Genomic DNA, 15,428 nt, shown 5'->3' with positions numbered 1-15,428 from the left:
TCCTAGAGGTCTGTGAGAAATTTGAAAAAACATTGGCCAATGATGAGTTTTATGCCTCTGTAATAATGTGGTGTTTCACACATACACACAATGGCTGTGTCCCAATTCAAAGAACTCTGACTTCACGGCTTCGAAGGATGCGAAGGTCAGATTGTTAATTCGGACAGTCTAGCCTACGGAGGACAGTTCTCGTCACCTAACACCTGTGACACATGCCAAGTGACTGTAACGTTTGTACTGGACTTTTTTGAAAGTTATATTAAACTGTCTGAAAACAAAACAGGGTTCACAACTGTCTAAATATTTTCACCAAGGTCCATTTCTGTATATAATAAAGAGTATAAACAATATATAATTGCATCTTAGTAAGATATAAGTCAATATTTGAACCACTTTAAAGTTTTTTTTTTTTTTTTACATTTGTACCATTAGATATTTGAGTAAGTTGAAACCCGATACTTAAGTGTAACTCGGCAATTTCTCAAAAAAGTCTTGTTGTCACTGGCGCGCAATTAATTCTGGGGTAGGCAAAGCAGCGAAGGATCCATCTGTTGTATCCTTCATTTCAATGATCCTTCGAATTGGGATATCCTTTGTCGTAAAGTAGTGACACAATCTGCCTTCGACTGCACCTTTGAAGGAAGCAGCCTTTGAATTGGGATGCAGCTATAATTCATATAATTTGTTACATCTCCTCATACTGAACAATTTTGCCTCAAGAACCACTGCTGCCAATCAAATTGTTAATGAAATATTCACGATTATGTAAAAAAATACTTTATGAACTAGTTCTAGGTTTTTCGCTCAATCTCAAAAAAGCCAATGCAGTACAATTCTCTGGAATCTCAAGATCAATAATTATAAAAAAAAAAACATTTGAACTTTACCCTTTGGGAAGCTATAACAGTGTCATTTCGAAAATGGCCATGGTCAAGTGTACAAATAAGCCCATAATTCCTAAACAAAAACTCGGTTTTTAAATTAGGAGAGCACATGCAACATATGATTCTAAACAAGCATGCAGACGTTTATGGCGATCGGACCATAGGTGGCACTATGAGCTTTAAAAAGCTTTCAAAATCATGCATTTCCTTTGTAAATAGCCTGTATCGTCTGTAAATCGTCACATGCTTGCTAAATAAAAAATAATATATTTTTTATGCATGTGCTTAAAGGCCTTAAACAGCTTGAACCCCGTTAATTGCTGCTCACAGGTATATTTATATTTACAGATTTATTTTCATTGAAAATTAAATAAAATTACATTTTTTTTTTTATTGTATTTTACCAATATTTTTTAAATTAAATTTGACATTTAGAGAAATATCTTTTACATTTACTAATAATATAATTTCTCTAAACCTATAAGGCAACTTAAAACCTGCCTCATTTTCTTTGACATTCAAAACAGCTTCTACTTTTATTCATATCTGCAATAATCTTTTTATGTTTGTGAAATGACTGCATTAAAACTTGGTAATTGCATACATTTAGTTGTTTTTGTGAAATTACCATCTTAAAATGTGCTAATTGAGTGAATTTTGTGTTTTCATATTTGTTTAATAGATTGATCCAATACCATATACAATATAATAATTAGTAATCCTTGAGATATGGTACAAGCCATCCCTGACATTTTCACATGCCATTATAAAGAAGAAATGTTGCTATTTTAAAAAGTAATGAATTATACTGTAGTGAGTTCAGTGATTCCCCTTTATGGTTACTTGGGAATTGCTACCAGTATTTACTCACTACATATGTAGTACTCACTACATGTTTTGTGCTATTGTCTTGTTTTAGTTCATAGTTTCCTGTCTTTATTATTTCCAGGTGTTTTTTGTTATGCCATTGCTTTATTTAAGCCTTCTAACCTTTCCTGTGAGTTTTTTCCATTCGTTACTGGATTGTTTAGTTGGGTTGGTTTTGCTCTTGTTCTGTCTGATGGCTTAGTTCGGTTTTGATGCTCTTTGCAAACTCTGCTTGATGAATACAGAGCATTAGCATCCTAACAGCCCTGTTCAAAGTGCATTTGTTACATATACATCATAGTGGAAACAATAAGCAATTAATTACGGAAACACATCCTATTTTAACAAGCTATTTCCACATTTCACATGGTATTATGAGAAATCCATACAAACTCTAATGATTAAAAAAAACAAAATAATTATGATTATAGCACCCTCAAGTAGCAAATCACTGCCAAATTCATTACAGATCCTCACTTTGATGCTATACAAATTTGGTCAAAATTGCTCATTGCATTCAGGAGTTATCACCTTTTAAGTGTTTTCGGCTCCGCCCACAGGATTTCACTGACCTATTATAGCCATGCAAAATATAAAACTCAACATGTTTTTGATAATTATTGATGCAGGGACTCCAAAGAATCTTTCTAACTCCAAATTTGCACAGATCTCTTAGGCCAAGAGTCAAATATGTCCACCGAGTTTTCTTCTGATTGGCCTAAGTTAACCCTGTATAATAGCTGCTTAAAATTGATTGATCGATGGCGACCATGTTTTTCAAGATAGGTAACTGTCCTCATAGACCTTGGTAGTAGCTTGGACAAAGATACTTACTGCATGCAAAATTTCAAGTTGATCATACCAATGGTTCCATAGTTAAAGCTGTTTTATTATTTTAAATTATAGTGCCACATAATTTTTTTCATGTGTCCTCAGAATGACTCCAATAGGGTTCCATACATAACTGTACTGAATTGGATGAGAATATCTCATGATGAGAATATCTCATTCCATTCAAAAGTTCAAAAAACATTTAAGCAAAACTTGCCACTCACGCTACATATGTTTTAGCGTACCATTACAAAGATTAATAGAAATTTCAAATTGTTTTGATAGCTTTTCACAGTGGGACTCTGCTAAATCTTCTGCACTGGTTTGGTTCCGATGGGGCAAACGGCCTAAGACTAGTTAAAATTCCAATAATCGCGAATTAAAAAAAATCTATATATATTTCATGGCGGAAATTAATTCGACTTTTGTTGCATTTCAATTAAATAAAACACTTGATAATGTGACAAACGGTCAAGGAGTTATGGCCCAAAACGCGTTTTCCTTTGTTATAGCACAACCATTTGGCTGATCATTCTGAAACTTTGTGCCATTGTAGACTGTAGAAGTACTACCTACCATAGTTTCATTTCTCTATTACTTATGGTTTGGTCTGCACAAACAGTTTTAAGACAGAATAAAAATATAAATAAAAATTCCTACAAAAACAATAGGGTATCCGCACTTCCTGCTTGAACCCCAAATAAAAAATCTGAGCAAAATCAATAGGGTTTCTAGCACTTCATGCTTGAACACCTAATAATCAGAACAAATACAATAGGATTCCAGCACTTCATGCTTGGACCCCTAATAATAATATTAATAAGAAGAAGAAAAATAAAATCCAACAAAAACAATAAGGTTCCAGCACTTTGTGCTTGGACAACTTAAAATCAGTACAATTACAATAGGTTCCCGCAGCTTCACTGGTTGGCCCTCTAATAATAATGAATTAATATGTTTAAATATTTGTAGAAATGTGTTAAACTACTTTTCTATAATCATGAGAATGAAAGACTGCAGAAAACAAAAAAAGGCATGTCAAATACACTGAGTCAAGAGGATTAATAAGTGCTTAAATAATTGGTTGGTCATGAATGCCTCATTGCCAGTAAGTGGGAGCTAAATTTCTGCTACATCATTCTCTCATTGCTTTACTTCCACTTGTCCTCTCCCCAAAATTCAACCCTGTCATTTCAGATTGTAGTGGTAATTTTTACAAATAAACTTAAATCGAAAACATTTCAAGGTATCTCTTTTTGTAGTTTTATACAGACTGACTAGGATTTCATTTAACAAAGTTAGATTTTTTCCAAACAGTCTGTTCTGTTGAGTTCACTGAGATCGGTGTCTTAACTTTCAATCTTATTAACAATCCTTTGCTCCTAAACTCTGTGTCATGACAAATACGCTGCACTGTGGAGGAAGAGTGGAAGATGAGTAAAGAAAAAATTTTTTATCTGGGGCCCACACACAAAAAACATGGCTTATGTTTCTTCTCTGAAAAGGGTCTTATAAACCAACCCGTTAGCTGCTTAATAATGTCCACTGTAAACCATGTGGTCGGCCTGGCAGATCCAGTGTAGAAGTAAAAAAAAAAAAAAACAAAATGGAGTGCGAGGAAAAGTTAATTTCTTGGCTGAGTGATTCCATCGCTAGCTGCAGTGCAAAGTAAAAAGTGTTGTGCTAAAGTAGCAATTGATTCTTCTATCAATCTGCGACACGCGCCTGCTCTTCCAAGGAATACATTAAATATGAAAATCATATCCCGTTATCATGGCTTCCCAGCTTTCAGGATGGTAAGCTCCCCTTAATGAATGCTGCAGCCTCGGGGACATGCACACAGCCAGTGATGGCGGGTATGCATAATGGAGCGATTCCTCCCATCTCTGCTCATTACAATATTGGCAGGCTTGGAAGTGGGCGGGATAAGACACAGTCACAAGTGACTGCTCTAGACAGCATGCTCTAAGTCATATGAGCCGTCTTCCTCATTTCATCCAAAAGAGCTCGAGCCGCTTCAAAAAAGAGAAAGCTGCAGCCACGGGCTTGAACTACATCGGTGGCACGGGTAAAGCAGCTAGGATTAGACACCTGTGGCACTACAGATACGACGAGAAAAACAGATCACAGACCAATCTACATAACACTAACTTTTATTTGATGGACTGCTGGAAAGAGTTTTGACCCAAAGTGATTTAGCTGTCATACTCATGAAGTGCACTGAACATTGAAGATTGTCTCTAACTAAAATGACACACACGGTCAGCTGGGTTGCATTGGTTGTAAAGATACTTTACTACGCTTTCCTTTACTCTATTCTTTATGTAATTTTATATACAGTTTTAAAAGTGTGTAACATAATTTTGTTTAAAGACTGTGACACTCTTTTGTTAAAGCAGTTATTTGAGCAAAACAGTAATTACTTTTAATTTTCTTTTGATTATAAATTAATTATTCCCCTTTTATGTTTTCCTATTTTCTAAGTCCCTTTGGATAAAAGCATCTGCCAAATGAATAAATGTAAATGTAAATGAACACTGATACCAATATAAACAGTTAAAAGTGTCTCCTGAAAAAGGAGGCTGAGCTGAATAATGGCTGTGGTATTTTTCTCTACAACTCTCAACCCATGACACTTCCATTGGTTCCCATCACAGCACTTTTATCTAAGGCACACAAATAGCTTTGTAAATTCCCCACTGAACTGTAATTTCCATAGATGACATGATAATTTTATCTTACCTCATCCGCTTCTGATTCCCCCCTGCTCTTCGTTTTCTTTCTGTCTTTCTTCAGTCTGGTAATATGATTCTTGTACTCCAACTGAAATTAATTTAATCAAATAATTACTAACACAAACCACTTTTCAACAATGTAAAAAAAAATATAATAATAATAATAATAATAATAATAATAATAATAATAATAATAATAATAATAATAATAATAATATATATATATATATATATATATATATATATATATATATATATATATATATATATATATATATATATATATATATATATATATATATATCATATCACCCCTTACTTCTGATCTGGTACAAAAACTAGAAGGGCTTGTCATGCTACTCATATTGACCACCTGTGCAGTTTAGTTGGTACAACACAAAATAAAATAAAAAAAAACCTTTGCAAATGGAGCGGTGGAGAAAAAGAAGAAATATTAGCCTATGTTTATTCCCCACAAAGCAGTGCCAATCAGCGTGTGTATTCCTTTCCTTTGTGAGTCCCCTTAACGGTCGATGCCAAGACTCTTCATCAGTTTTGTAAGCTAACCAGTGCACTGGCAGACATGAGGGCACCGGGCCTACCTCCAACCTCCCACTTTATTCTTCGAAGACAATAACAGCACTCCCAAAGGAGACCTGATTTTCAAACCATTTACACTGATTTAAGACTTGACAACACCCAAAGTGTCCTGTAAAGTTTTACTGTATGTAGACAAATATTAGCATTGCTAAAATTTGGGTGGGGGAGAGAAAAAAGAATAGGGGGAGAGTTCTAGAAAAGAGTGTTATAATTGAAGGGTGATGATGTACAAGTTTAAGCAGTTAAGTAATCAAGTTAAATTTAGTGTACTAAAAATCTCAATAATATCTTTGACTGGCATGTAGAATAGCAGGTATCTTTTCACAACTGCAGTTCAAGGCTACCATGCAGCAACACAACAAATACAACAAAAAGCACACACAAAAAGAAATTCAGAGGCACTTCATTATCTAAATACAAGGCAATTCATTTGTGGTAGTGTAATTAAACAATTTGTCTAATTTGATATTAAAGGGCACCTATTATGGAATTTTGAAAATCACCTTTCATGTAGTGTGTAACATAGATTTAAGTGAACAAAAACATCCTGCAAAGTTTTATATATGAAAGTTCACCGTAAAAAAAGTTATTGTCTCTCAAAATTAGGAGTCGACTCTGAGTCAATGTAATGAATCGTTTATCCAACGAGTCATTTTCCTTTTCGTTGTGACGTCAAGACGAAAAATTATCAAATTGGCCGCGCCCACTCATTGCGCACGCAGACACCAGGGAAAACTTGAAAACATCATGTCTACAACAAGACGTGGTGTTCTGAAGTGCATATCAAAAGCAACCTTTTTTTCACTGCCCAGGGACGAGCATGTGAAGAATCAGTGGCTAGAGTTTATATTTACAACTATACCACACAAGTATAGCCCGAACCTTGTGCTGTGTTCGTGTCATTTTAATGACGTTTGCTTTACGAACATGAATGCTTTCAAGTGTGGATTCGCGAGCCGGTTGATACTGAAGGAAGGTTCAGTACCAAGTTTATTTGGATCAGCTTCCTCCTCCGAATCACAACCTGTATGTATTATTAATAATTGTTGCTTTTATGTGTTTTTTAGCATGCTTAATAAGTATTTGTGTGTGTTGTGTACGTTACGCTCAGCGCAGCTTCTAGTTCTCCAATGTCAATTTTTTTTAAATATGTGAAATGTTTGTCGATGTTATTGGAGTTGTCATAAAGAATAGAGCAATAACTTGTTGTAATGCAGTGCTTTATCAATATGTTTATGCGTTGGGCTAACGCAAACAATAACTGATTGGGTGTTTACCACCGAACTTTGGGCTATGATCGCTAACATAAATCAACTCAAATTCCTTCTCTTATTTAGATTTTTTTACTACAAAGCAGTGATGGGCATTCCGTTTCCGACAATCTCTGCACAGAGTATACCAATCACAACTGACTGGGTCATCTAACCAATCACCGCAGATTAGCGTCACGCAAAGGAGGGGTTTGGAAAAATGAGTTGTTGAACGAATCTTTTGGGAGTCGGTGAGCAAATAAGGTAAACATAAATGCATATTATAAGACAACAAACGTGTTTTTTGTCATTGCATGCATGTAAAACTGTTGTTGGGGACTCCCAAAACAATATTAGGAACATTTTAAATGCCATAATAGGTACCCTTTAAGCTATGGAGCACTGTTCAGTTTTAAGTGACAATCTGAAAGAGCTGTGTTTTTTTTTCCCATTTGCGTGCAGTGATAAATGAGTGTTGGAGTGTTTATGGTTGTTACCAAAGTGCGAATGCTTAAACACTGGAAGACAATTAGATTAGACAATTACAGGATTATGGCAATGGTTTAATTGAAGGTCGGAATATATGTCAGGGGGAAAAGGTCTCAAAAGGAATTTCTTAGTATTGGGTAAAGCAAATAAAACATGGATTAGACTATTCTAATATTTGTGGAATTGAACAGCTATCATTTGGGTCATTGCATCCTATGGGAACTGTAAAACAAAAGACTTCAGAGAAGAATTATTGAGGATTTAAATACTTCTGGGAAAATAAGCATAGAACACTGCAACCTGATTAGCTCAATGCAAAGTCCACATCTGAATGGAGCCTTTTGGAACTGATTAGCATAATAAAACATAGCTTTACTGGAAATATTACCAGCTGCCTAAACTACTAGTTTGTTTATATGTTTGGCTATAGACAGCAGACTAAAGATCTAGTAAGTCTAATGAAAAAAGAAAAGAAGATTATTTATTTTTAATGATTTATTTGTATTAATGTTATGGCTATTGATGTTGTATTTAGTAATAGACCAATACACTGGCCAGGCCAATTTATCGGCCGATATTTGGTTATTTTGAAATTATCTGCAACAATTTTTTCTTGGCCAATTAACAGAAGTGTAAACTTTCCCTTCTGTCAGTTCCAAAATTTACCAATAGCTTTGTCAATGGATAGTCCCCTTTCTGTTTTCAAGGTTCATGCAAATTTGAATAAATATTGCATAAAATAAGAGTTTGTTTCACCTTAGAAATTGTGCATACATGTGATTTGCTGTTATTTGATTGAATTCGGTGTATCGGCATTTATATGGACTATAAAAACCAATATCGGTCGACCAATAGTTGTAATCAATATTATAAACAAGTCAACTCAATCACGATCAGACATGAATTTAGGCATGATAATAACAAAAAACTACAATAACAGCACAAAAACTAAACACAATAAAAGGTTTAAAAAGCTTCGACTGATAAAGAAATCATTTGAGTTGATTGTATTTGTACAAGGATGCTAAGCTACAGTATATAAAAATAAAATATTTTAAGAATATACTGTGAAATACACCCAACAATTTGCACTAACTGTGCACAGTCAATAATACAACTGTATTATTAGTAGAACTGTTTTGGGGAGCACATATGATTAGTATTGGGACAAATGCAGCTGCTCAAGGTTGTTACCCTCTTTTGAAGCAGCCTGCTGCAATCAATGGAGAATTCTTTCAATTCTAATGCCAAGCTATCCACATTCCCCAGAAGCTCAAGGTTGCGTGTCTTTGCTCGCTGCTCTCTCTCATGCAGCTCCTTGTAATAGCAGCGCATCTTGGCACACTTCAGCTTAGTTCTGTAAGCAGGAGACAGACAAAGTAAAATGGACAGCTTTGCTGCTTCCATTTTAGAAAAGGTTACACAGACTTCATATTAAATGGAAATAAAAATAGAAATTGTTACAAATGAGTCAACGAAAGCTTAATGCTTGTTTATTAGTATTACTAATAGCTCCTTACTATGCATATTACAGAACAAACTAAAACATTGCATATTTGTCAAGGGCCAATTTCCAGTAGTACTAATCGATACTCCACAGTTAAATGAAGATGACTCGCAAAGGGCCAAAATGGATAATGATGGCAGAAATTTTTTAATAAATGATAAATGCTGATCTACTAACCTCTAACACACTCAGAACCATTGTGGCCTCATATCATATGTTTTTATTTTCATAAATGAACTTAATGAAACCATCATAAAAACAAACCAGTCTCAAGAACTTTAACAGAACCAGATGACAGTAAGTATTGTCAAATCATCATGAACTAACAATGAGCAACAAACTTTTTTTTTTTTTTTACTCCATTTATTCATCTTTGTCAATGTGAGTAAATAAAAAATGCAATTGCTCATTGCAAGTTCATGTTAGTTAATTGTGCATTAACTAATGCCAACGTATCCAACTTTTGATTAAAATAAATATTGGTATATGTTGAAATTAACATTGAATAAGATTATTAAATGCTGTAAGAGAATTGTCCATTGCTAGTTTGTTAACTAATGTTGTTAACATATGGAACCTTATTGTAAAGTGTTACCAAAATATGATTAATAATTTTCCCATGTAATGAGTGCGAGTTTATAATTTGGAGGTGAAGGCCCAAGAATCCATCAATCCATAGATATCACAACGTATGCTCTCAATAGCTAATATTTGAAGGGAATCCATATTCATCAGGGTACATGTTTTATTGTAATATTATTATAATATACATGGGCCACTGACAAATAAAGTTGTCCGAGGTGATAAAATTATACACTGTCGGCCAAAAGTTTGGAATACTTAACAGATTTTGCTGTCATGGAAAGAAATTGGTACTTTTATTCACCAAAGTGGCATTCAACTGATCACAATGTATAGTCAGGACATTAATTATGTGAAAAATAACATTTACAATTTAAAAAAAAAAAAATCAGAACTTTTTAAACTAGGCCTACTTCAAAAGTTCTCATCAAAAAATCCTTCACATACAGCAATGACAGCTTGAAGATCCTTGGCATTCTATCTGTCAATTTGTCCAGATACTCAGGTGACATTTCACCCCACGCTTCCAGTAGCACTTGCTATTGATGTGGCTGTCTTGTCGGGCACTTCTCACGCACCTTACAGTCTAGCTGATCCCATAAAAACATTCATAACATTCTTTTCCAATTATCTGTTGTCCAATGCCTGTGTTTCCTTGCCCACTCTAAACTATTCTTTTTGTTTCAAAAGTGGCTTTTTCTTTGCAATTCTTCCAATAAGGCCTGCACCCCTGTGTCTTCTCTTTACTGTGTACATGAAACTGTTGTTGAGCAGGTAGAATTAAACGAAGCTGTCAGCTGAGGACATGTGAGGAATCAATTTCTCAGACAAGTGACTCTGATGTACTTATCCTCTTGTTTATTTGTACATCTCGCCTCCCACATCTCTTTCTGTCCTTGTTAGAGCCAGTTGTCTTTTGTCTTTGAAGGCTGTAGTGTACACCTTTGTAAACATATTCAGTTTTTTGGTATTTTCAAGCATTGTATAGCCTTCATTCCTCAAAACAATGAATGAATAAATGAGTTTCTAGAGAAAGCATTTTTTTTTTTCATTATTGACCTAATATTGACCTTAAGACATGCCAGTCTACTGCATATTGCGAATAAAGAATATCAGTTTTCTCAAGGTTGCACCAAATGACCGGAACCAAGTGTGCCTTTTAATTAATATGACAAAATATTGATATTTGTAACATGACAAAATCATGATCTGTTTTAAATCTTCTTGTTGGTCTAAAGAGATGTTGGTCCCACATGTTGGTTGTATCAAAATGACATTGAACTCAGTAATTTAAAACATGCTCATCATAGAATAGGTGTATTCAAGTAATTGTTTTGTGTGAATTGCACTTGTAATGTATTTTTGAATAATTTTATTAGATGCGGACTAGTGCTGCACGATTAATCATATCGCAATCGCGATGTCAGCCGGTGTGATTATATGACGGCAAAATGCTGCAATTATATTAAATAAATGATGAGCTGTCTGCCCATAATCTACACCGCTAATAAAAAGATGACCAGTCAGTCTCAGTTTAGGGAGTGACACGTGTGGTCATGTCATGTGAGTTTCCGGTGTGCAGACCGACACTGAACTGGTGGCCAGAAAAAATAACACAGATCATAGCTTGGCAATATATCTTTATTTCATCCTTAATTAAAGTTCATATAATACGGGAGCGTGCCATGTAAATAAACACAAACTCCAAAACTGTCATTCTCGGTGCGGTCACAGCCGCTTCAACCAGTCGCGGAAGAGACACAATCTGAGCAGGAGTCGAGACCGGGAGAAATATAAAGTTCTGCCCGGTGATGTGCACTCTAACACGGAGACGCTCGTCTCTCACCCCCGCTGTCTGCAGCTTGCAACATGTAGCATCATTGATGAGATCATCATGACAAGATCAGTCTTACGTGAAAAATAACACTAAAATGACAACAACAATAAAATGGGTGTGTGTGTGTGTATATATATATATATATATATATATATATATATATATATATATATATATATATATCTTGGATAGACAAGATTGACAAATGCTTATCAAAAATACTCTTATGGCTAAAATGTTTACAGTGTTCAGTGGCTAAAATATCAATGACTAAATGTTACTAAAATATGACTAAAATGTCAACAGTTTTCATTGACTAAAACTACATTAAAAGCCCAGTAAGCCAAACAAAACAAAGCACAATTACAGATGTGTTTGCAAGTGTCACGCCATATGACAAGTCTTCACATAGATATAAAGAGACATGATGCACCGTTAGCAAAGTGGGATTTCAGAAAATGATCCACACACTGGACAAGAGGTACCAGCGATGAGTAGAACTATTTAGAAAGAGGATTTGGAAATACCAGTTGGTCATTTCATTTTTTTTTTTTTTTTTAAAAAACACACACACACAACAGCAACAACAGTTTTAGTGGTATGAGTGAACCACACTTTAATATCCAGTTTCCTTTTCAAAAGAGTTTATAGAAAGTACATGTTACATCCTGATTAAATGTCCCTGTTTGTTTGGACAATCTTATTTTCATGAAAATTTGAATGTTCTTACTTATTGTTCCATTTTATTTAGGTGTAATATTGAGAAAATAACAATTTTGAGATGAGCAAAGATGTTATTATTTAATTTTGTACAAATATTTTAATTTGAAAACACTGCATTTATAGTTGTTGTTGTTGCTAGTTTGTAATGAGAAATACACATTTTGCCATTATCAGTAATCTATTTGTGCATTTTCCTTGATAACCAAGCAAGTTGACTCATGTTACCATTTGTTTATTATATCACAATTCCAGTGGATCAGAAGTTTGCATACACCAAGTTAACTGTGCCTTAAAAGCAGCTTGGAAAATTCCAGAAAATTATGTCAAGCCTCTTAAACGATTAGCCAATAATCTTCTTAAAGGCTACTTGAATAATTGGAATCAATTGGAGGTGCATCTGTTGATGTATTTTAAGGCCAACCTTCAAACTCAGCACCTTTTTGGTTGACATCATGGGAAAATCAAAAGCCAGCCAAGATTTAAAAAAAAAAAGACAAATTGTGGATCTCCATAAGTCTGGTTCATCCTTGGGAGCAATTTCAAAATGCCTGAAGTTACCACTTTATCTGTACAAACAATAGTACGCAAGTATAAACACCATGGGACCACGCAGCCATCATATCGCTGAGAAAGACACATTCTGACACCTAGAGATGAACATAGTCTGGTGCGAAAAGTGCAAATCAATCCCAGAACAACAGCAAAGGACTTTGTGAAGTTGCTGGAGGAAACGGGTAGACAAGTCCTATATCGACAAAACCTGAAAGGCTGCTCAGCAAGGAAGAAGCCACTGCTCCAAAACCACTATAAAAAAGCCAGACTACATACAGTCTGCAAGTGCACAAAGGGACAAAGATCTTACTGTTTGGAGAAATTTCCTATGATCTGACGCAACAAAAATTTAACTTTTTGGCCATAATGAACAACATTATGTTTGGAGGAAAAAGGGTGAGGCTTGCAAGCTGAAGAACAACATACCAATCATGAAGCATGGGGGTGGGCAGCATCATGTTGTGGATGGAGGTGCTTAGCTGCAGCAGAGACTGGTGCACTTCACAAAATAGATGGCATCATGAGGAAGGAAAATTATGTGGAACATCTTAAGACATCATCCAGGAAGTTAAAGCTCAGTCACAAATGGGTCTTCCAATTGGACAATGACCCCAAGCATACCTCCAATGTTGTGAAAAAATGGCTTAAGGACAACAAAGTCAAGGTATTGGAGTGGCCATCACAAATCCCTTACCTCAGTCCGATAGAACATTTTTGGGCAGAACTGAAAAAGCGTGTGTGAGTAAGGAGGCCTACAAACCTGACTCCTGTTTTTATAAGTTTGCAAATTCTAAACCAGCTCAAGTGGATTTGTTTATAACTCTGTCCATGTTAGCTAGACCTCTTCCATGGTTGCAGCGAGCTGTGTTTTCCCGCTAACTTGTTTCAAAACTGGCAACACTGGGTGTTGAAATACTATTGGGAAATGGGTGGGATCACACAGGCAAAAACACAAACAGAAATTCCGGCCCAGAACGGACATTTCAAAGTACAATATACTGGCTGTAACATTGTTTTCGGAGAAGCTAGTATTTCAACTTGGCATATTTCCTAAATCTCTGATAACATAGTATGATAATTTTATGCTTTAAAATTAAAAGTTGACGTGATGCTTATTTGATAAATATATAATATTGTTACATAGATCTTCTGATATGATACTTACCGTTTTTCTTCTGATCTTAAGTAAGCAAACAGTTTTTCTTCCAGCTCATATCTTCTCCTTTCCCTAAACAGAGAGAAAATCTTACAGTATCTACTCACAAAGACTATATTAGAGATCAAATCAAAATACAATCGATGCACAAAGAATTCTAGGAGCTCATAAAATAATATTTATCGCTTTAATAAATTGGTCCAGGAAGCTTTACCAAACATTTATCGAAATACATCTGCAAAACATTTGATAAAACGTACATTACAACGAAAATAGTTTATAATACACTAAATCTGTCGTCTTAAATGCTAGAATCTTGAATTGTTGCGCGTATTGTTAAATAAAAAAGCAGATATAGAGATAATAATTATTAGTAGTATAATATTTAGTACTTTTAAAGTTGTAATGAATCGATCGTCTCCGCTAACATCACGCTCTTGTTCTCACCGATCTCAACAGATCAATCACAGCGAGAGCTCAACGCTACAGCGCTGCCTCACTCTAGGCCCAGTTGCATTTCCTCTCGTTTCAAAACAGAGACTAGCCAGAATATAAAATAGTACAGTCTCCGTACAGAGACATTCTTACCGTTGGTGTATGCTCTTTTGAATATTCCCAATGTGGTCGAAATACTCCGTGTTGCAGAAAGCCATTGCTGTTTTGTTCCGTCTTCACTTCAATGTGGTAGGGCGCCTTGTTTACAATGGTTGCCAAACACACCGTTACCCAGGAAACCGAAGGGTGCGAACTTCCTTTCATTTCAGAAGGTTCGAGACCACTTCTCTCTCTCTCTCTCTCTCTCTCTCTCTCTCTCTCTCTCTCTCTCTCTCTCTCTCTCGTGTGTGCGTTAGAGACACAAAATATTTGGCATCAGATCAGTGGTCTGAAGGATGGTACATTAACACAAGCAAAAAAGTACAAATGACACATTTCACTCAGACGTTAACTTGAGAAATGTACAAATGAAAACCGAGATTACGTGATTCTTCTTCCGATGTCAAAATACGTTTTCCACAGAGTATATGGTAGAGAAAGTGCTGACATACAGGCAAAGGCAAACAATTAAAGAAAGGACAAGAGATCTTGAACATGTTGTGCAGGTTATTCAACAGTATTGCATATATAGGCCTACTGTGTACATTGACTTTGAAGAAATATAATCTAGGGATGCACCGATGTAGGCTGGTGATATTTATCAACCAATTATTGACCAAATTAAAACCATCAGCATATCAGTTATAACCATGAAAACACTGATATGAAACACTGATGGTTTTCTGATGATAAATGCACTATCCAGAAATAATAATAGCCACAATATGAAGAAGGATTGACACTCCTAAGAACATGTAATCTAAAATTTTTATTCTTTCTTTTTCTCACGTTATTGTGGAAAAACTGCCATAAAAGGATGT

The 15,428-nt window shown here is 35.1% G+C and overlaps 1 protein-coding gene across 6 annotated transcripts in view; it reads right to left on the bottom strand.

Annotated features, from left to right (window-relative positions):
• Positions 1–14,797, bottom strand: part of kiz (kizuna centrosomal protein) — a 93,534-nt gene extending 78,737 nt beyond the window's left edge. For 5 of the 6 annotated variants that reach the window (XM_052153245.1, XM_052153244.1, XM_052153247.1 and 2 more), the window contains exons 1-4: positions 14,602–14,797; positions 14,023–14,085; positions 8,851–9,013; positions 5,325–5,405 (exon numbers count right to left, since the gene is read on the bottom strand). In XM_052153245.1, the coding sequence (XP_052009205.1) occupies positions 5,325–5,405; positions 8,851–9,013; positions 14,023–14,085; positions 14,602–14,666 (372 nt within the window). In that variant the 5' untranslated portion in view covers positions 14,667–14,797. Of the gene's footprint in view, positions 1–5,324; positions 5,406–8,850; positions 9,014–14,022; positions 14,086–14,601 lie in introns of those variants that run through there. The other variant, XM_052153248.1, reaches the window with a different exon arrangement.
• Positions 14,798–15,428: the final 631 nt, after the last annotated feature.

This window comes from Xyrauchen texanus, chromosome 22 (assembly GCF_025860055.1).
Source record: "Xyrauchen texanus isolate HMW12.3.18 chromosome 22, RBS_HiC_50CHRs, whole genome shotgun sequence".
Lineage (NCBI taxonomy): Eukaryota > Metazoa > Chordata > Actinopteri > Cypriniformes > Catostomidae > Xyrauchen > Xyrauchen texanus.
The sequence above is the reverse complement of the archived record's forward strand: the minus strand, read 5'-3'. Positions and strand labels throughout refer to the sequence as shown.